The 23456-nt window shown below is 38.4% G+C and overlaps 1 protein-coding gene across 1 annotated transcript in view; it reads left to right on the plus strand.

Annotated features, from left to right (window-relative positions):
• Positions 1-8940: 8940 nt before the first annotated feature.
• The window catches only part of FCRL3 (Fc receptor like 3), a 29472-nt gene continuing 14956 nt past the window's right edge, over positions 8941-23456 (plus strand). Inside the window, exons 1-6 of the mRNA XM_044672191.1 lie at positions 8941-9237; positions 15168-15188; positions 18090-18356; positions 18694-18978; positions 20392-20679; positions 21439-21717. Of these exons, the coding sequence (XP_044528126.1) occupies positions 9021-9237; positions 15168-15188; positions 18090-18356; positions 18694-18978; positions 20392-20679; positions 21439-21717 (1357 nt within the window). The 5' untranslated portion in view covers positions 8941-9020. The remainder of the gene's footprint in view (positions 9238-15167; positions 15189-18089; positions 18357-18693; positions 18979-20391; positions 20680-21438; positions 21718-23456) is intronic.

Consider the following 23456-nt stretch of genomic DNA (forward strand, 5'->3'; position numbering starts at 1 on the left):
ATTACATTGGAGTACCTAGATGGCAAAAAAGACCAAAACCCTATGACTTGGACACCCCTCTCATGTGTTCCTAATCCCTTCCTACACCTTGTTGGACCATTAACCATTACTATTCATCATTTTGAAAACAATACAAAAGTGTATAATTATTCGTGTATTCATTGTAAAATCACCAATTGTATTTTCCCGTCCCTTATGTCCCTAATTGATCAGATTGTTCTCCTGAGACAACCACCATTTGTTATTCTTCCTGTAAAAACTTCAGGTCCTTGATATTCAGATCCAAATGTTTATACCCTCCAATTGATTATGGATAATCTCAAAAAGAGTCAGATTATAGGATGACTTATTGCAGGAGCCACCACCTTAGTAACCCTTATTGCCACCTCAGTCACATCCACGGTACTCTTACCAACACTATACACAGAGCCACTTATGTCAATAAAATGCAGAAAATATTTCTCATGCTTTAGGAACACAAGAAATCATAGATTCAAAATTACAAGCCCAACTTGATGCCCTAGAACAGCGATGGGCAAACTACGGCCCGTGGGCCAGATGTGGCTCCCTGAAATGTTCTAGCTGGCCACACGACATTATTCCTAATCTGACAAATACAATGAGTAGGATACATTACAATGAAACTTCGAAAGAGTTGCCTTAGAAACAGACTGACAGATGAGCATTTCCTTTCCTTTGGCCCCCTCTTTAAAGTTTGCCCATCACTGCCCTAGAAGGTGCCAAAGTTTATCTCGGGGAGCAGATGGCAGGTATAAAAATGAAAACCTACTTCCAGAGCCATGGAGGATACAAATTATTTTGTGTCATCCCATTCCCCTATAATTCTTCCCAGCATAAATGGAATAAAATTGTACAACATTTGCTAAGAATTTGGCACCACAAGAACATTAGTTTAGACCAGTGATGGGCAAACTTTTTAAAGAGGGGGTCAAAGGAAGGGAAATGCTCATCTTTTAGTCTGTTTCTAAGGCAACTCTCTCGAAGTTTCATTGTATTGTATCCTACTCATTGTATTTGTCAGATTAGGAATAATGTCCCCCGGCTGGACAGGTCCGTAGTTTGCCCATCACTGGTTTAGACCTAAACACCCTCCATCAAGAAGTTTTGACTATGGCCCAAACACAACTCACACTAACCTCACCAGAAGAAGTAGCAGCACAATTCACAGGCTTTCTAAAAGAATTGTCCCACATCCAAAAATCCTTTTTACCCTAGTAGGAATTAGAATATTCATTCTTATTCTCTTTCTTTCATTTTGAGTCGGCATCAAATGCATCCACCTCAGAAAGCAAAAACTGATTTTAAGCATTTACTTACTCCAGTTATGTTTGTCTGAAATAAATTAAAAAGGAGCAGATGTGGGAGCAGTACAAGATCAGGGGCTGTAAAACTCCTGGATAGATAGCAAGTCAGGGACTTCCATTCAGCAAGGCTGTGGGAAAAAGCCCAGAACACCCCAGAAAGCAAGACCTCTGGGGAAGCCATTAACTTAGAAGCAGTAAGCACGAAGCATTTCCCCTTAGCTTGAACCCAACCTATTCTTCTCTCTGAGTTATCAGATGTTATGCAAAAAAACCACTAGAGCAAAAACTTCATCAGGAACCTTACTAAGGAGTCACCCACTGAACTACCAAGTCCAGCTGAGCAATCATACACTGACATATCGATCAATCCTACAGAGAAAACTCCTGTCTTTAATCACTGAAGTAACCTATATTTTTTACCCTGTGAATCATTACTTATCATTGTTGCTGTATGAAGATTACCTAATTCTTTTACCTACATCATTTACCCTATAAATTGTAGACCCCAACTCAATAAACTTCACCTCCGCTCTGAATGACTGTCTACATAGTCATTAGATGGATTAGTCCTCCTGTGACCCGGCCCCCCATGCTTCTTGCCCTGACTTGATGACCCACAGAACACAACATCAGGTGACAGCTTCATTATAGTTCTTATAATCTCACTAGATTAAAATCTATATAATCTAACTAGATCAGTGGTTCCCAAACTTTTTTGGCCTACCGCCCCCTTTCCAGAAAAAACATTACTTAGCCCCCTGGAAATTAATTTTTTAAAATGTTAATAGCAATTAATAGGAAAGATAAATGCACCTGTGGCCATCACCGCTCTCCTGGATTGCTGCAGCACCCACCAGGGGGCGGTGGTGCCCACTTTGGGAATCACTGAACTAGATTAAAATCTATAATCTAACTAGATTAAAATCTAACTAACTAGAGTTATAGTTCTAATGATCACCTATCATGCTTCCCTACATAATTATTAATAATAATAATAATAATAATAGCCAGTATTTATATAGTACTTGAAATCTTACAAAGTACATTACCTATTCACTAGAACCTTTTAATGAATAGGGTAGATTATTGCCCCCACTTAACAGATGATGAAGCTGAGTCACAGAAAAATTAAGTGGCTTGTCCCATTTTACACAGCTAGAGAGTCTGAAGCAAGATTTGGACTCTGGTCTTCCTAACTCAAGGTCCTATGCTCTATCTACTTTACCCACTTGATGCCTCATCTCTCATGTAAGTTAAACACCAATTGTTCCTTCAACTGCTACTCATGGCATGTTCTTGAAATCTTTCACCATTTTAATTGTCATCCTACAGGCAATGTGAAGCGTATCGATGTTCTTCCTAAAATGTATCACTCAAAACCATTCTGAAAAGTCCCAGGATAATTTGACCCAAGTTGAATACACAAGAATTATTGCTTCGATAGGTCTAGACACCATACCTCTAAGAGAAGTACGGTGAGGAACTCATATTAACTTACTTGACTACCAAATCACACTATATAAGCATTCATTAAGAACTTACCATGTTCCAGGCACCACTGGAAGGGATGGAGATTTTTTTTTTTTAAGTTAAATCAGCCTCTGCCCACAGGGAGCTCCCATTCTAATGGGAGAGTCAGCATGTAAATAACAAGTTACTCATCATGAGCCTGCAGTTCCCCCAAACATTCACATCTGTTCTTGACTCGAAGTGACATGTAGTCATGCATTACCCCACCTTGTGAAGCTGATTTTTGAGCCCGTTTAAAATTTTAAATTTATCCCTGTTGTCCCTAATTAGGGCTATCTCTAACATCCCTATTTCCTAAAGGAGATGTTGTGTGAAGTGACCAAGAACAGGGACTAGCAAACTGCCCAAGGGTTAAAACCATATGTAAGTTGGAGGAGTGTATAAATAGGTGTGGATTTGACCCATGGGGCTGGTGTCTGCCACCTCTGACACTCATGAGGCTTTGTGTTCAATGGGATGCTAACATTCGTGTCCTGACACATACTGACTCTTTGTGATGTTGGGCAAATTCCCCAAACTTTCACTCCCTCAGGCAACTCTCTAAAACTATAAATTGCCAAGCCTGTGCAGATGTTGAAGATTTTCCACACTGGGAGTTCCCCATACCATTTAGTTCACAGATCCAATTTTATCTCCTCCCTGCTCCTCCCCTCCTTCATCTTATTCAGTTAGGCATGATATTCTAAATTGCTGAGATCTTTTTGAATCCCACCTTGTCATACAGTGTATTAGTTATCCCATGATGATTTGTACTCTCTACAAATGTGATAGATAAACATGCCCTGTATGTATCTTTATCTAATTCACTGATAGAAATGTTAAACAATTCAGGGTCAGGGACTGATCACTGATGTGCCCCACAAAAGATATCATTCCAAAGAGTCTATTGAACTATTAATAATTATTTGTTAAGATGTTCTATTCAACCAGTTCTGAATCCATGTAAATCTATTACAGTCTAGCCCACATCTTCCTTTCTTTTTTTCAAGATTAGCATAATGTTACAGTGGATAGAGTGCTGGACCAGGAATCAAGAAAACCTGAGTTCAAATCTAGTTGTGTGGCCCTCGGCAAGTCACTTACCTCATTGTACTTCAGTTTCCTCATTTGTAAAATGGGGATAATAATAATACTTACCTCCCAGGATTGCTGTGTGAATAAAATGAGATAATATTTGTAAAAAACTTTGTAAACCTCATAGTGTTATATTAATGTCAATTAATACTATGATTTTGTCCAATGCTTTGCTAAAATCTAGATAGATATTTTCAAGACTCCCTTTATCTGCCAGACTGATTGCCCCATCAAAAAAGGAAATAAGCTTAGATTGACAAGACCAAGTCTTAAAATCATGCTGGCTTTTTGTGATCCCTATCTCCTAGGTTCATTGATCCTTTTGATCATAAGGTCTAGAATTTTTCCAGGAAGAAAAGTCAAGCTCTATTGTCTGGTCTATGGTTTGCATATTCCATTCTCTTCCCTTCTTTCTGAGATCATAATATTTGTCCTCCTCAAGTTCTTCTACTATATCTCTCCTACTCGCTATGATTGTTTAAAAAGAAAATTTTCCAATATGATATATTTCAAACAGCCCATCCAGGGACCTCACTTCTGGGAAACCTGCAAGGTTTCAACCATACCTTATTCCCAAGAGTTTGTATTAAACTACCCTACTCACCAAGAACCAGCATGAAGAGTGGATCCACTGGGATAAGAGAAGAGATCAGAAAAATTCAAAGTAGGGATTGTCCACACCAACACCATAGAGCAAAAGAGGGTTGCTGCTTCCTCAAATAAAGTGAATTAGAAAAAAGGAAGTAGAGAAGCCTTGCTTCTCCATTAATCATGCTAATGATCATGCTAATCAGTACTTCTTCAAGTCTGGGACTGATTTTCTCTACCCAACTCAATCTTTTTATTAAATAGTTACTTAAATAAACCTGATCATACACTGAGGGAGGCAGAGTCAAGATGGCAGCTTAGTAGCAGCAAAAGCTGAAACTGCTCTGAGAGTCCTTCCAAATCAATATTTTTAAAGCACCTCAAAATGACAGGTGTTAAATAAGTCTGTCTCTCTCTCTCTCTGTCTCTCTCTCTCTCTCTCTCATTTCTCCAACTCTTGCTTCCTTCCATTGCTTTAGTCTCTCAAAAAGTAGTAGACTATATCCTTTGCAAGGCTAACCTTTCTACTTGTGTCCTTCCTCTCATTTCTTCCTGTATGTTGCAAGTGCTTGAAACCTTTTACTCCTTATTTTCAGTCTCTTCTTACTTACTATCCCCTTCCTTTTTGCCTATGAATATTCCCAAAGTTCCCTCATCCTTCCAAAACTTTTACAAGATCCTCTTATCCCTTCAAATTATCGTCCTCTCTTTCTTATCCTGTTGTATTCTGTCTCCTGATTCCATTCCTTTCCATTGGCTATCCCTAATTCCTGGAATTCTCACCTTCCTTTTCTCTGCTTCTTGGATTTCCTGGTTTTCTTCATTTCTCAACTCAAATCCTTCCTTTTGCAAATGATCTCTCCCAGATTTTCTTAATATACCAGTTCCTTGCCTCTGAAATTATCTCCAATTTATCCTGTATGTGTCTTCTTGTAAATAATGTTTACATATTATCTCCCTCATTAGAATATGAACTCCTTGAGGACAGAAACATAGTGTTCACTAAATTATCTATTGGCTCAACTTAAATCCCTGAAATCTTTTTCAGCAAGCCATTATTCAATTCTCTGGAGAGAATGAGATAAAAATTAACATATAAAGGTAATCTAACACATATGTAAGAAATACACAGGCGAAGAAGTATCTTGCAAATCCTAGCACTGAGAATCCTTTTCTTCTTTTGTGTAGTCCTCATGAAATCCTCCTCTGGAGCACCTCTCTGCTGGTCCCCATGGATCAAAGCACCTATCTAGAGTCTATCACCACCATTCTTTCCATCATGAGGAGTCACATTCCCTGAACCTCATTCCTCCTTTATGTAGCTATCTTCCTATGAACTTGTTTGTCTATGTACTCATTTATTTGTATTTGTCCTAGTGTGTCTCTTTATGCTTCTGACTAGATGTTTTGATTCCAACTAATCTAAGCTGGATGTGCTTTCTGTTACTGGTTCATGTGTGTTTGGCATTAAGACAGAGGCAGGAGAGAAAGAAAGAGAGAGAGAGAGAGAGATTCTTTCTTCCCTCAAGTATTGGTTCCTTCTCAGGGGCTAGACTTGAATCATAATCTTGAACCCTTTGGCTAGATTTTTGAAATATCTATGCTATTAGAAGCTCACAGAGACACGTTTGACTTATTTCATTAGCCAATCAAGTTTTTTTTTCCTTTTCAATACAATCAAAAGAGTTTTCATCTGAGTAGATTGACAATCATATTTATACATCCTTTCTGCTGATTGATTGATTGATTGAGTTTGTAACAACCAAGGAGATGTTATTCCCTGATAAAAGTACAAGGGCATAATGCTTATTTTTAATTGAGGTGAGGGAATGAAATTCTATCCCAGCATTCTTACTAAATTTAATATTAACTTCGACTCTACATTTTTAACCCATCACAATCTTTTGGGATCCTGACTCTGTTATTCAGTGGATTAACTGTCCCTCCCAATTGTATATTATCTTCAAATTTGATGAGCACATCATCTATCCAAGTCATTGACAGAAATGTCAAACAGCAAAAGATCAATCATAGATTCCTGGGGATCTTCAATAGAAACCATCTAATTTTAGTCTCATCCATTCCATAGTTCTCCCTCTTCACCATAAGAATAATGTGATAATTTAATCAATATTTTCTCAAATATTTAGTAAATTATATCCAGAGCATTCCATCTACTGTTGTAATAACCTTGTAGTGAGGCTGGGGGATGTAGTTGGATGAGAATATGGTTAAGGGTGAAGTCTGGGGTTTCTTTCCTTTGAGTCAGTATTTCCATTTCCATATGTTATGTGTTTCTCTGGGGAAATATTGGTATTTTCACTTGCCTGACTTCTTAGGTCTTTTGCATAAAATGAACCAATGGTACTTTGCATCGCAAGACCAGTAGCAGCTGCTCTCTTGACATCACTATGTGAGGTTTTTCTTATTCTCAAGTGTATCTGTGTCAGATATAGGCACAGAACATGAGGGTCTTGCATAGAGCAGAGGATTAATAATGTTTGTTGAATTAAATTCAGAATACCTGCTCTGAATTCCATCTTGTTATTTCTATTCCTTGAACCCTTTCCTCCTTAGCCATACCTTTGGAAGAAGTTCATCTTATTTTTTCTTCACCTTGCCCTGCCCTGCTCCCAAATGGTTCTCCACAAAGTTGTAGATGTCTTAGAACAGAGTTTTTCAAACAATAGGGCATGACCAGGGATGTGGTGGTAAATATTTAACAACCCAATGCTGCATTAGATTTTTAGCATTTGTCAATTTCCAACTTTTAGATGCTCACATTGAAATTTTAACAATTGACTTTTGTGAGCTGGTATAAGCTGATTTCAATCTAGCTCATAACCCTCTGGAGAAGCAAAGGGATTTTACGACTGGTTGGGCTCACCACTGGTCTTGGTTCTACCAGGTTCAATAAGTTAACATCAGCAATTCCCAAACTCTCAGTTTCCTCATTATTAAAATCATAGCTCACATTTTTATAAAAATTCTCATATATTTTTCTATATAATTAAGATCACATTTTAATGGAATTTTAAGGGTTCCTGCTTAACTTCCAACCTTATCACCTCTATCACCATCTAAGGGGAGATTTGGGTTAGTGGAGTGTATTTATAGTAGAGACTGGGACTTTAGATAGAGAGGTAAATGACAGTGCAGATACCATCTCTCTAAATGGAACAACTAGATTTGGTTGTTAGATTACCCAAATGCCCTTCTCTTCCCTCCCTTACCTTAAATAAACCCCTGTTTGGACTGCATTTTGTATCCTATAAGCTTTATTCTTTTGGCTTTCCCAAACCCTGTGATTCTTCGGATTACTGGTCCTGAATAATCATCCTTTGACCTACTAACATCCCATTACCACCTTGGTATATTCTAGTTACTTATTTCATGTAGATGAAAAATAGGAACTAGACCTGCAATTTAAATGGTAGAAGAAATTTCTAGTGAAGAAACATCTCCTATCAATGCAGATTGGCCATCTTATTTTTTCAGAGTTGCCTAAAACACTAAAAGATCAATCACATGTACAGGGTCCAGGCTTAGGACCAGAAAGTTCTGGTTCCAAGTGCAAATATTATCAATTTTATATTCAAGAAAACTGAGGTGCAGAGAATTGAATGAATTCACCTAAGGTTGTACTGTTAGGCATGGTAAAAAGGAATCTCCCGCCTAGGTCTCTTGGGAGGTAATGATCTTTCCACTACACCACTCCGGGCTGAACTTGCGTGTTCTCCATTGTTCCGTCAAGGTCTAATAGTCTTTGACCTTATGAAGATGAAGAGTATTGGATTCTGGGACCTTAAAGCAAAGATTTCAAACTAGAGCTGTTTATTCAACCAAAGAAAATTTTCTGCTTTTTGTAGTCCCAGACCTCTATCCACAATCTTAAGGTCTAAGCTGTCCTTATCCTGTTGTATGTTTCCTGTTTAGATAAGAAGGCTTGAGAAGCACAACTTATTTTCCTATATCTGGACTGGTTTGTATTGTCTTAAGAGGAAGGAGAATGATCTACTGAAGGCATCAAGCATTTGCAAAGATCCTTTTAATAACACAAAACAAATTTAATGAGATCTAGCTGAACCCCAGTCTCGTCCCAATTCTGGTATATGAGAAAGTGAGTTGGAACAATACTTTTGAAAGACAGTCCAGAGCTGGGAGAATATGGCAAGCAAGGAGATGAAGAGATTATAGAAATAAAATTGTTTTCTTTTAGGGAAAAAAAAGAAGAGCAGAGAGCAACTAGGGGTTAATGGATTGAGGACCAAGCCTGGATATGGGAGACCTAGGTTCAAATCTGGTCTTAGACACTTCCTACTTGTATGACCTGGGCAAGTCACTTAACCCTCATTGCCTAGCCCTTATCCCTCTTCTACCTTGGAATCAATACACAGTATTGATTCTAAGACAAGAGGTAAGGGTTTTGTTTGTTTTTTTTTTTTTTTTTAAGAAAAAAAAAAGAGTAGAGAAGACAATTGATTGGAAGGGAGGAAATAGGAAATGCTAATTAGCAATGAAGGAGACTTTGTTGACTTCCCTTTTTTAAGTGATATAACCACTTCTCTTCTGAGAAGCTACTTCCAAACCCTCGTCCTGATGTATATAGATGTGTTTCAAAGATCAAAGATGAGCCTGTTTGTTACTGAAAGAGCATTTTTCTTCCAATCTCCCTTGGACCTTCTCTTCATACTCCTGTGGGCATCACTGCTGGAAACTGGTAAGTAGAACAAAGTTTTCTGCAACCTAAGACCTCTGAGGCAATCTTAAAGGAGAAACTCCTATACTGGGTATATGGGAGAAAAACAATAATGGCCAATTTTTCTTTCTTTTTATTTTTTATTTAAACAAGTTTAATGACTATTGGGCTTTACATTACAGTGATTTTTTTTAGGAAAACCTCCTATTCCCCATCATCTCTTCCTCCAGATTGAACTCTCCTTTAGTTTTTTAAATACAATTAAGCAATAAATGACAAAAGATCAAACATGCAATATATTCAACACTCTGACCTTGTCCCCATGAAGAGAGTATGTTTTATGATCCATCCTCCCAGACGATTACTGGGTTTTTGGTTTTGTTTTTTTTTGTTTGTTTTTGTTTGTTTTTTTTTTCTTGTTTTTTTTTGGTAACTCACGGATCCTACTGGTGATATTTCTTCTTCTTCTTTTTTTAATCCTTACCTTCCATCTTAAAATTGATATTCTGTAATGATTCCAAGGCAGAAGAGAGGTAAGGGCTGGGCAAGGGGGATTAAGTGACTTGCCCAGGATCACATAGCTAGAAAGTGTCTGAGGTTTGATTTGAACCCAGGACCTCTGGTCTCTAGACATAACTCTAAACTCACTGAGCCACCCATCTTTCACCAAGTGATATTTTCAATCATATTCTGTATGTTGTTTTTTGGTTCAGCTTCTTTCACTCTGCATAAATTCATGCAAATTTTCCTATGTTTCTCTGATATAATAATAATAGAAATCACTTACATTTATATTATACCTATTATATGCCAGGCATTATGCTAAATATTTTACATTATTATCTCAACTGAATCTCACTACAACCCTAAGAGATAGATGCTATTATCCCTTTTTTCCTTAGAGGAAACTGAGGGAAATAAAGTTGCTGAAGTGACTTACCCAGAGTCATACAGATTTATCAAAAGTCAGGTATGAACCCAAGATTTCTGACTCCAGAGCATGTGCTCTTTCCACTATACCCTCATGTCATAGTTTATTCAACTCTTCCCTAATTAATGGGCCCTTACTTTGTTTCCAGTTCTTGACCATGAATATTTTGGGTCTTGATTTCTGCTTTTCCAATCTTTAGGAGGTATATTCATAGTGAGGTTGCTGGATAAAAGTATATAAACAATGTAGTAACTTTTTTTGTATAATTTCCAAAACAATGTCCAGAATAGTTAGACCAAGACACAGGTCCACAGGTATATGCCCCTTTCTCCCTCCGGCTCCTCCAAAATTAACTATCATCATTTTTGTCACCTTTGCTCTCTGATAGGTAAAATGAAACCTCAGAGTTGTTTTCATTTCTTTGCCTCCTTACTATTAGAGACTTAAAGCATGTTTTGCTTTGTAATTATTTCTATCATTTACTATTTGCAATTCTTCTTTTGAGACTCACTTAAATCTGTATTGGGGTGTGACTTGATCTAATATCCGTCTTATGTATCTTTGAGATCAGATTGTTATGAGTGATGTTTGATGCATATATTTTCCCACTTGACGGTTCTTCTTCCTCTTCTATCTTTATTTTGTTTGTGTAAAAACTTTTAAATTTTATGTAATTAAAACTCTTTTTCATCTGGTTGAGAAATCTCCCTTTAACCCTACTAGCCACTGTAATGTATTCAATTTTATATTCAAGCTATAAATTCATTTGGAGCTTATTGTGATTTCTGAAATTAGATAATCTTTTTTTAATCATGTCTGACTCTTTATAACCCCATTCGGTATTTACTGAAGTGAGTGCCATTTCCTTCTCCAGCTCGTTTTACAGATGAGAAAACTGAGGCAAACAGAATTAAGTGACTTACCCAGAGTCACTCAGTGATACACTAGTAAATGTTTGATTTAAATTCAGGTCCTCCTGACTACAGGGCCAGCACTCTATTACTCTGCCACCTAGCTGCTCTAGTCTAAATCTAATTTCTGTCAAACTGTGCTTCAGTTTTCTTGTCAGTTCAAATAAGAAGTCCTTCCACCAATGATTTTTATACTTGGGTAGATAAAACACAGGCTACTATTTTCAATTGCTACTAATTTTTTATCAAATCTATCCCATTGGTATTATTTTCCAGTTTTTCTAATCTACAACAAATAGTTTTAGTGATGATTATCTTACAGCTTGAAGTCTGAAAATGTCTTTGTTACTACTTTGTTTAGTTCAACAAAATATATTCTTGGTAATTTGAAGAGTATAAACATTAAAGCTGTCAATTTATTTAGGCATATTGCAATTTCCATTATATTGATCCTGGTTTTTAAAAGCTGTCCTCTTGGGTATTTAAATATCTTGTGTCCTCAACAATGTTCACAGCAAGATCTTCTATCTCACCATGTTCCCAATTCTGTAGAATCATTTCTGGATGCTATTCTTCTCTATAGATGGGACCAAACACCAAGTGCTCCCTTTGTAATACTCCTCTCCCCTCCACAAAATCCTATCCATAATTTCCTACCACCTCAGGAAAAGAAATCTAAAACTTCAGATTTACCTCTTGTAACATGGAAAATGGCAGGGTGGAATTCCTGCAAGATACAGGGTCAAGCCTCAACCCAGAATTCCAGCCCCACCCCCCAGAGAACTTTGGGTTAGGGGGCAGTTTGGGGCAGTTAGGGGCAGTTGGTTCTTGGGGTTGGAAGTGAGCAGATCACTCTGCTTGCTGATCTCAGTTCTTGATTGTTTTGGAGCCCTTGTGGCTTAAAATCTCCACAAGCCATTTTGGTTCTTCTCTGCTGCTAGCCTGTTTAGCTGCACAAGACCTTTCCAGAAATAGTACTATTGTTGCCATTTAATTATTTAGATATTAGAAGTGATTAATTATAGGCTTTGGGGACAAGTTAGTTATAAAGACTGCCTCTCCCTCCTGGGGGAAGGGGCTGTTTCTACCTAACAATTCAGGGCTTCCCAGATCTTATCCTAATCCTTGACAAAACTTCCCTTCCTTCCCTTCCTCATTTATCAGTAAACCTTCATCTTTTGGGAGCAGTGCCTGTCTATTATTTGGGGAATACTCACATCCATCTTCAGCTAAGTTTCCTTCAGCTATCTGGCCCATACAGATCAGATTCGTCTGTCCCTGATAACTAACTACAAGACATCAAGCTTCTCCTACTATCCCTTAGTCAAACCTGTAGGGAAAATAAGTTGAGAAAAGTCAACATCATTAGAGAATTGCCTTGCCTAGCCTTGCCAGAATATTTCAGATCAAACCTCCATTTCCAACTGATTTCTAACTGCTTGTTGGGAGGGAGGGAGAAGGAGCACTGAGCCAGTTTATGCCCCTCCCTCTTCATGCAAGCCTGTCAGTGGGGAAGGAGTAAGTCTAGCAAGTTACTGATATCTGGCCATCCCTTCAGCTTCTCAAAATACTGTTTAATACAAATATAACACTCTCCACTAGTCCTGATAAGGAATTTTTCTGGATGCTTGTGTCCCACCTTCCTCCTCTACTATTCAAGAAAAAGTTCTCTCCCTTATTCAACTACCACTAATATGGAGTGAGATGTTTTTGTTCCTGAAATATTGATTCACTTTCTTCTACTCTCTTTCTGATTATTCTCTATTTTCCTTTTCCTTCTAAGATTTTCTTTGATCTATTCTTGTCTTTGTTTTCTCAAAATCTCTCAGGAAAGGTTGCTTTGTTTGTTTTTTTAAAGAAAATACAACCAAAAAAATTCCTCTCTCCTCTACCCATCACCCTAATTAGGCCCAATCACATGAAGTGAGGAATTTCTTTTTGGGGTATCTTTAATTACTACTGGAATGTGTTTAAGTCTTTTTGTTTCTGCTTGGTTGGTTTGCATGCAAAATACTTTTCTCATCTCTGTTGTTTGCTTGTTTGTTTGTTTGTTTGTTTTTAAAGAATGACTAGGGGGGAAGTAGATTGCTTAGTGGATATGGCAGGAGGTCTTGGATTCAACTCTGGTCTCAGACACTTCCTAGCTGAGTGATACTGGGCAAATCCCTTAACCCCAGTTGCCTAATTCTGACCTTTCTTCTGCCTTGAAACAGATTCTTTTCTCTTACTTATCTCTATTGATTCTAAGACAAAAGGTAAGGTCTTTTTTAAAAAGTACTCAAATTCTTAATCTTTGTCAAATGTCCAATTATATCTATTTTTATGATGAAGCTCAGATTTCCAGGATGTGTTATTTTGGGGATACAAACCAATCTTCTACTTTTTGTAATATCGTATTGCAAAACATCCTTTGTTCTTAATAACTAAGGATCAACTGTGTGTGCCATTCTGGGTAACTGGCTTTGAAATATAAAAGGTGGTTTTTTTCCTGGAAACCTGTCAAATTAATTATTTAGTGTTATATTTCTAAAAATCAACTACAAAATTGCTTGGCGACTTAAAAATTGGGATTTCTTTCTGTTGGCATTCTGGAAATTTTTTTCAATGAGTACTTTGTCATTTGTTTCTAGTATTTCTGGGAACTGTTCCAATATGGATTCCTAAATTAGAATATTAAAGGTTTTTTTTTTCATAATTTTACCAAAGGGCTTACAATCTTTTGATTGGTCATTTATAGTCTTCAAATTCAGTATTCTCATTTTGTATAACAAACACCTACATATTCTTTCTAATCTTATGTCTTTTGTTGTTGTTTTTTTAACTGAGCCTATGTACTTCACAGAGTGATTCTTAGGGAAATGCTTTGTAAGCCTTAAATATCTATATTTAGCTATTGTTATAGGACTTAGTCCTTGAAATCAAGGAATTTATACTCAAGCTGACATCTCATAGCATAAGAAATATGAAATTACTCCATCGATATAACTGTTCCATAAGGACAATATTCATCAAATGTTGTTCATAAATATAGTAGTGCAACTGCCAAGGCTAAAAGGCTGTGCTCCCTCCATGCTATAGGGAGTAAGAAGCTGAATGAAGCAATCCCAAACACAGCACTACAAGGCAGTTATGCATTAGCCCAAGACTGCAGAGGCTGTAGTAAACTCCTGGTACAGGTAATCAATACAATAAGAAGGGAGGAAGGCTATATTCCATTTGATTTGCAATAGTGGGAGAAGTCTTTAGGGGTGAGGAAGGATTTGAACATTACATTGCAGAATGAGTAGGAATGGCTTAGATGGGCAAGAGAATGAAAGCCATTCTAGAAATGTCATCTAGAGGCAGCTAGGTGACACAGTTAGACAGAGTACTGGACTGGGAGTCAGGAATACCCTAGTTCGAAATCTACCTCAGGCACATGCTAGGTCTATGAGCGTGGGTAAGTTGCTTAACATCTTTCAGCCTCTGTAAAAGATGGATAATAATAGCTCCTACCTCTTAGGTGGTTGTGAGGACCAAATAAGCTAACATGTAAAGTGTTTTGCAAACCATTCATTTTTCAGTCATTTCAGTTGTGTTCTACTATTTATGACTTCATTTGACTTTTTCTTGGCAAAGATACTGGAGAGGTTTGTCATTTCCTTCATCTCTTTTGACAGATGAGGAAATCGAGGTAAACAGAGTTAAAGTGACTTGCCCAGGGTCACATAGATAGAAAAGTGTCTGAGGCTGGATTTGAAGTCAGGATGATGAGTCTCCTTGTCTCTAGGTCTGGCTTTCTATCCACTATACTACCTAGCCACTTTCTTGCAAACCATAAAGTGTTAGAAAATGCTAGATAATGATGATAATTAGGATGACAATGGTAATGAGAAGGAAATATTGCAAACAAGGGTCTAGTGTGCAAGGAAGAAAGAGCATCGTCCCCTTTTCCCTTCTTGTGCTTTCTGTCATTTCAGTCTTCCTTCTTTTATTTTCTTCTTCCACTTGCTCTTTTCCTTAATCCTCTCCTTCTTTTGCTCCTTGTTTGCCATGACATGAGGCTTATTAAATGAAAAGTTCTAAGAACTCCTACTGAGGATAATCTTTGTCCCTTAAATCTCTTGCAGCTCCAGTCTGGGGACAATCTGGTGAGTTACATTTTATTTTTCATGGTCTCCTAATAATTGTTCAGCAGCAAGTCCAGGAACAAAGAGCCAGAAACCATGACAATAATCTTTTCCCTCAGATCAACATTTCCCAGGATGTTGCAATTATCTAGTCTTAACTCTGCTTTCCAAAAAGAGAGGTGTATTGAAAAATACATTAGGCAAGGAGGGGGTGGTACAGGGGATGTGGGTGGAGGACAACTAGATGGCTCAGTGTATTGAGAGCCAGGCCTAGAGACAGAAGGTCCTGGATTCAAATCTGGCCTCAGACACTTTCTAGCCATGTGACCCTGGGTAAGTCACTTAATTCTCTTTGCCTAGCTTTTACCATTCTTCTGTCTTAGAATCAATACACAGTATTGATTGTTTATTTGTTTGATTGATTGATTGGCTCTTGATTCTAAGACAGAAGGTAAGTGTTTAAGAAAAGAAAAATACATCAGACATGAGAGATATTAGATCTGAGTCCTAAACCTGATTCTGCTATTAACAACATGCCAAAGATACATAGATAAATAGATATGCACTTGGCACACTTGGCACACTGACTGACACAATTAAATAATTGATATATATATATACATATATACACACATACACACATACATGTATATATGTGCATGTTTTTAATCATTTTAGACATGTCCTACTCTTCATTACCCCATCTTGGAGTTTTCTTAGCAAAGATACATTGCCTATTCCAGTTAATTTTACAAATAAAGGAATTAAGGCAAACAGAGTTAACTGACTTTCCCAGGATCCCATGGCTAGGAAGTGTCTGAGACTAGAATTGAACTCAGGAAGAGGTCTCTTCCTAACTCCAGGTCTAGTGCTTTAACCATTGTTCTACCTAGTTGTATACACTCACAAATATATACACACACACAAGTGTACCAATCACCTCAGATAAAATAATTAAAGAGCATAGTTTGGAGTCAGAAAACCTGGACTCAAATCCCAACTCTGCCATCAACAACTATGGATGTGAGCAAATCACAACTTCTGGGAGCTTTAGTTTCATCATCTATAAAATGGGGAACTTGAACTGATAACCTCATTTCTTGTATTAATAGTCTATGGTATCTCTTTTTCTGGAAATGATGGTGTTCAAGCAACCTTCTTAACAGTGTGGCCTTATACTACTGTGGAGTCAGAGAACCTAGATTCAGATCTGGTATTTAGTATCTATGTGACCTTTGACAAATCACTTAAACTCTCCATGTCTTAATTCCCTCTTCTGTAAAGTGAGGGATTAGATGACTTCTAAAGTTACTTGCTCCTTAAAATCTACTAATAGGAAAGGAAGAATCTATCATTGTGAAGCAGATGGGAGAGAGGTGAGAGAAACTATAGTTCCTGACATCGTCCCTGACAATCCAACTCCAAAAGAAAGCCAATTCAGGCCTCTTTCTTTTCTGAATATTTGGTCCTTAGTTGGCCCTATAGATGATACTTTCTTAAAGCTCTTTCATTCTTTTAAATACATTAATGGATTATTCTCCCACTTTGTGTACTGATGTGTCTGGGCTGGTGGGGGTGGGGGGTAACCTCTGAAAGGCAGGAATGTCAGGAAGAGGTGGGGAAGGGAGAGGAAAAGGAATAGAGTGTTGAGATGGGGGCAATAACTTAGAGACTCCCTCCATAAATCCAAAATACATGAGATAAAGGGACAATCATCCTTCTATCTATTATATGCTATCACAGCTGTAATTATGAACTCTTCCAACTTCGCTCCTTTTCTCTTCTTCATATCAGCTGCCCAAAAGCCAGAGATTTCCTTCTGCCTCCATGGCCCACCCTCTTCAAAGGGGAACAAGTATTCTGAGATGCAAGGTATTTCAATTCTACACCGCAGAGGAAATACAGTGGTACTTCAACAAGAAACCACTTGAAGAAACCTTGAGCTATGTTAAGGTTGAAAAATCTGGGCAGTACCAGTGCAGGACTCAGAATTCAATCCTCAGCAACCCTGAATTCTTATCCTCCTTTAGAGGTGTGGGAACAAATTTGGGCCTCCAAAAAAGAGATGTGAAAAGCTGCTTTCCTCTACTTCTTTGCAGAAATTGGAGTTCAGAGGTGTGAAATATTGCATCTAATATCAGATTTTTTCAAGATGCTGATTAGTTTTACTGAATTTCATCCTCTATGATGAACAAACATGCATAGAGAAAATCAGAACCTCTGTGCATTTTTTAAAAATTCCCCCAAATAGCGTAGTGGTCTGGGATGGAATTCATTTATCAATTAAAAGTATGAGAATTACTCCACTCATATACTATACTGTTCCCTCAGTTCTCTTGGAGTTTTGTTAAATTATATTTTTGGTGTTCACTCAAGAATGGAAATGGAAGTGGGCCTGAGCAGAAAAGTAGGAAGAACTGAACTGAGTTTGATCCTCCAGGATTCTAGGATTTGAATAAAATAGCTTTTTCTTTTTTTTCTTTCAGTATGATTCAGTAGAAAGACCTCTAGACACAGAGGACCTGGGTTCAAATCCCATCTCTGACACTTTTAGTGTGACCTAGGGAAAGACACAATATCCTTGAGTCACATTTTCCTCATCTAAAATCTGAGAAGGTTGACTTGACCTAGATAGCCTCTGAGGTACTAGTCATCTCTAGATCTCTGCACTTGGTTCCTATATTTATAGAACCAGGTAATCCTCAGATTTTAATCACTCTACAGACAGTTCTAGAGATGTGTTTCGGAAAGAATGGAGAGGGGAGAAGCTCAGAGTCTTATGGGAAACTTAAAAGATTTTGAAAACTGGGACAATATAGATTCATCCCAAGCCATTCTTTCCAGTAGATGAAAAATCATAAGACCTATGGGTGAGGTGTCAGAGTAGGCTAAATGATTAATATCTCTTTCTATCTCATATAGATGACCTGATTCTATGGGCCCCATATCCTGTGTTTGAAGGAGATTCCCTGGTTCTACACTGCCTGGCAAAAGAGGAAACAAAACTTACTGAAGTGACATATTATAAGGATGGAACAGCTCTTGTTAGATTTGAAAAATACTCAAATTACTCTATTCCAAAAGCAAAATTAAGTAATAGTGGCCAGTATCACTGTAGTGCAAAGAAGTTCTTATTGAAATTTATAGCATGGGGAATAAAAGCAAAGCCAGTAACAATCCAAGTTCAAGGTAATGACTTTCAGCCTTATAGGGGATAGGTTAGTGGAGAGTCTATGAGGGGATCAGAGAGAGGGACTGGCAGAGGTGGGTGAGATGGAGAGTCTTTAGAGCTGATGGGCTGACTGGGGATTGGAATTTTAGGGCAACACAGGGTTGACACAGTATACTTCCAATGATGTGTTTCCTGGATAGAAGAAACCAAGAAGCAAAAATGTGACAAAGGAAGGTTTCTGTCTTTTGGTCTAACATTGAGTTTGACATTTGCTGGGCAGAAAATCCAAGGCTTGTCTCTTCGGGATCTCTGAAACTCATTCCCCTGGAAATTATCTTTGACTTTTCCCTCTAGAATTGTTTCCACTGCCCATACTGAGAAGCACGACTTTAGAGCCCTTAGAAGAGACTGCTGTGACTCTAAGCTGTGAGACCCAGCTCCCTCCAAAGAAAGCAAATATCCAGCTGCATTTCTCCTTCTTCAGAAATGACAGAGTCATCTCATCAGGCCAGGAAAGAGCCCCAAAACTCCAGCTCCCCAGAGTCCAGAGGGAAGACTCTGGGTCTTATTTCTGTGAGGCAGAAACAGTGACATCTGGGGTCCGGAAAAGGAGTCATCCAGTTTGGATCAGAGTGCAGAGTAAGTGTCTGAAGATAAGAAGAGGGAGGCTACATAAATTCTATCATCTTACATCCAGAGACCTCTTCTGTGCTATTTCCATTAATAATAATAATAATAATAATAATAATAATAATAATAATAAAGTAGCTAATATTTCTACCTTACCTACTATATGCCAGGCACGGGGCTAAGCACTTTACAAATATTATTTCATTTGATTCTCACAAAAACCATGGGAGGTCAGTGCTATTCTTATCCCTGTTTTACAGATGAGAAAACTGAGGTAAAACAGAAGTCAAGTGACTTGTCCAGGCTCACATAGCTAGTAAATGACTGGGGCTAAATTTGAACTTGGGTCCTGATAGCTCTAGCCCATGCTCTCTACCCACTAAACTATATGACTGCCTCTACACACTTCTCCAAATTATCCCTGTAGCAATGGACAATGACAGCTCTACTAGAGAGATAGGCTACCTGTTGAATGGGGCACACAGAGTGAAGTGAGAATGAAGAAATTTTGTTTAAAAAAACTGCAGGCAGAATTTCCCTTCCTACCTCAAGCTTATGTTGCCCTATACACTTACCCTTCCCTGACACATTGGCTAGGGCAAGGTATGAGGGGTCAAAGGAAAGTGGGGGCTTAGCTAGAAATTTAGGTGACTTCTAACCAGAAATACAGCCAAATTCTCAAGGCTCAAGATCACTCACCCCTTATGTGGATCATCTGGAGAGTATGATTTGTAGAAAAGGAGAGATCCACCAAATAGTCATAAGGAGAAGGAACTAAGATAATAGTTGGACTCTGCGCTTACTATTGTTCTTCCATACCCCCTTTAAAATAGAATCAGCTGCCCATCAAGACTTCCACGCAAATGCCCCAAAGTCATTTGTTCCTCTATTCCTGGGAGTTGGGAGAGAGGTCAGGAAAAATTGAACCCCTGAAATGGGACACTTTTAGACCAAATAAAGTCTAAAAGTTCATGGGTCAGGGATATACATTCTCCTGGGACAACAAAAAAACAAATGTCTCAGGAATTAGAACTTTGAAGCAGCCCTACAGATTATCCAATCTAACCTCATTTTATAGATGGGGAAACAGAGACTCATGTTGGAGAAGAGATTTACCCCAAGCATATATAAGTAGAAAGTTGCAAAGCTAGGATTCCCCCCCAGATTCTCTGATTTCAAATTCAATGTTATTACATCCAAAATGGACTGCCTTTTCCCTTCAACTTTTTTTTTTCTGAACTATGCTCCTATATCCAATAGCCAAAGCCTACCCGGATCTGTTTTCACTAACTTGATTCCAATTCTAATATTTTATGATCACACAGCAAATAACTACTATTATTAACCTCATCTTCCCCAGTCTCCCCAGCCTTGAAGTCTCCCAGGATCAGGCCTTTTATATGTTCATTCATTTTCATCCAGGAGTCCCTGTCTTTGGAGTCCATTTGGAGATCAAGCCCCCTGGGGGACAACTGACAGAAGGGCAAACACTGGTCCTCCTCTGCTCAGTAGCTGGGGGCACAGGTGACATCACATTCTCCTGGCACAAAGTGGGCACTGAAACAGTTCTGAAGAAGAAAACTCAAAGGTCACTAGTGGCAGAGTTTGAAATATTTTCTGTCAGAGAGAACGAGGCTGGGAAATATTACTGTACAGCTGACAATACCAACAAGATGCTACACAGTAAACCCGTGAGCATCTCTGTGAAAAGTAAGTGTTACATTTCTTTCTTCTATTTCATAGTAATAATGCATTCTCACCTTTTGCCCTAAGGATTACAAAATTATTTCCTCATAACCCTATGACACAGGTAGAAGTATTATCTTTTACTTTGTAGATTGTTTATTGACCTCATTTTCAGATGAGAAAATCAAGATTTCAAGGAGTTAATTGTCAATGGTCATACAAGAGAGTAAAGATTGTAACTGAGATTTGAACCCATGTTCTCCGGGTCCAAGTGTAGGGCTCTTTCTGCTAACTAAATATCATGCTGTTTATTCTCGGCCAAGTGTTTTTTTTTTTATTGGTTCATAAGGATTCTTTCAGAGATAAATCAGAGGCATATATGGACCAGTCCAAAGATTTCACAAAAATCATAGCTTTGGAGGCAAAAAATGCTTTATTTTGTCGATGCCTCTCTAAAAAACTGTAGTTTGTTGTGAAGGGGCAGAGGATATGGGGCAAAAAGGGATAATGGGAACCCTTGGGGTAGAAGGAAAGATAAGAAAAATAGTAGAATGAAGATTGAGAAGAGCTCTGGGCTGATGTCCAAATGATTGATATTCGGAAATCAGAAATTCTCTTCTCAGATTTTGAAGAGAAGCCTCTGAGAATGCAGAGCAAAGGAGATAGAAATCAGGAATTACAAGAGGGATCTTTCTCTACCTAAAATGTCTTGGATCAGAGGGTCATGAATCCTAGCAGCAGAAGCTCTGTGTGACTCTTTTCCTTCTCTTGTTCTTGACTCAGTTCCAGTGTCTCCTCCACTCCTCACTTTCAGCACCCCAGAGACGCAGACCTTTGTAGGAAAGGTCATGGAGCTTTGCTGCAAAGCCCAGAGAGGATCGGGCCCAATCCTATATCGGTTTTATCATGAGGGTAAAATCATAAAAAACAGCTCAGCCCCTTTTGGAGGTGCAGCATCCTTCAATCTCTCTCTGACTGAACAACATGCTGGGAATTATTACTGCGAGGCTGACAATGGCATAGCGGTACAGTTCAGTAAGGTGTTGACACTCTCTGTCAAAGGTATGTTGGCCCTCCCCAACAGAAATCCATATCCAGGACAGATAATCCATGCCCAATACTGAACATTAGACTATCCTCTGGTGGAGTGCTATGGTTCCAGGACAAATTCCCTGGCTTATCTGCCACTTCCTGATAGGCTGAGGCCTCAGGAACTCAGGCTCTATTCCTCTATCCTACAGGTCTCCTCATAGACAGTCAACACAACAGCTCAACAGAGTCTTTTTTATGGAATGCAACAAAAAAATTCCTTAAAACCTATAATAATAAAAAGAGCCAGAAACCAATATTATGACTGAAGGGAAAAGAGAGAGAGTCTGTAAAGTGAGTCTCTCTTCTAGCTCTCCCCTCACACCAAATAGACACTGAGAGACTTCGAGGGGGTGTCACCCCAAAACTGGGTGACCTGGATGGTTGTGCTATCCACAGGAGTTGGGGCAAGGCTTCCCAAAGATGAAGTATGTGATACCCCAATCTGATTCTTAATGAGGGCAGGGTTCAGTCAATCTTCCCCCCAGGTCAGTCAACTTCACAGCATTAGGTCTGGCTCCAAGATGGAGGCTAAGTTGTGGTTCCCCCTCCCTTGATGTCCCTCAGGCACTCTGGAACGCTATCTGACTGATGAATGGCTTTTATTATTCACAATTCAGGGATTGGGGAAAGGGGTGAAGGGCAGAGGGATTTTGGGGTGCCCTCTTCTCTATTTCTATGGAGTCTATCACTTAGGTGGGAACCTTAATGGCTCCCACTCCTAAGCTTCTTCTCCTGCCCCTTTTCTTTCTGTTTCTATCCTTTTCTATAATTGTATGTTTTGACTGAAAGGGGGTCTCTCAGCAAGGTTGGGTAATGGGAGAAGGAGACTAAGAGATCGCTCCCAAAATGGAGTCCAAACACTTAGCTAACTCTATGGTTGAAGTCTTGCTGGGTGAGATGTGACGGAATCTTTGACCAGGGAGCCAGGGTTTCAATGTCCAAAGAAAGATCCTCAAGAAGCCTCCAGGACTGGATCTGAGCTGGGATATCCTCCTTGGAACCTCTCTTCCTTCCTCGGAGAACCTCCACCAGAAGTCCTCTCTTTCTCTCCCTTCCTCCAGAGAATTCCCAGAATTCTCTCTGGTCTCCACTGTCACCAACTGTCAGCCACTCCTTCTCTGGCTCCTTTTGTCCCATCCCCCTTGCACAAATCCCATCCTTATAGTATCCCAGTTTTGTGTGGTAGGACTAAAAGTCCCACTTAATTCATGCATCACAATTTCCTATTCCTATCTTATGTTCCTCCTCCCTCCAAAATAATAAATCCTTATCTTGTCTTATCACTATACTAATTTTCTATCTATTCCTATTCTAAGATGGGTTTTGGAGAGGTTGGTAGGGGGATGAGGGTTGCAATTTATATATACATACATATATGTATATATGCATACCATATTTACAGGGTACAAAACAATTTTGTAACACAGAAAATTTTCCATTGAATGCAATGTCCAAGTTTACAGTGTAACAATTTTCTTATCTTTAAACTCTTCTAAGTTATTTAACATATCTATGATTTTAACAGAATTTTAACTTGTTTCTACTTTTAATATTTGTCTATCAAGTAATGCAATACAACTATCATTACTTTTAGCTGTTATCAAATTATGTTTAAACTACCTATGTTTTAAATGCAATGTTAATTTTTATATTGAGAATCTATTTTAGTATGTTAATATTCTTAGTTATCTATCCTACAACACTTATAT

The sequence above is a fragment of the Gracilinanus agilis genome, chromosome 4 (assembly GCF_016433145.1).
Source record: "Gracilinanus agilis isolate LMUSP501 chromosome 4, AgileGrace, whole genome shotgun sequence".
NCBI lineage: Eukaryota > Metazoa > Chordata > Mammalia > Didelphimorphia > Didelphidae > Gracilinanus > Gracilinanus agilis.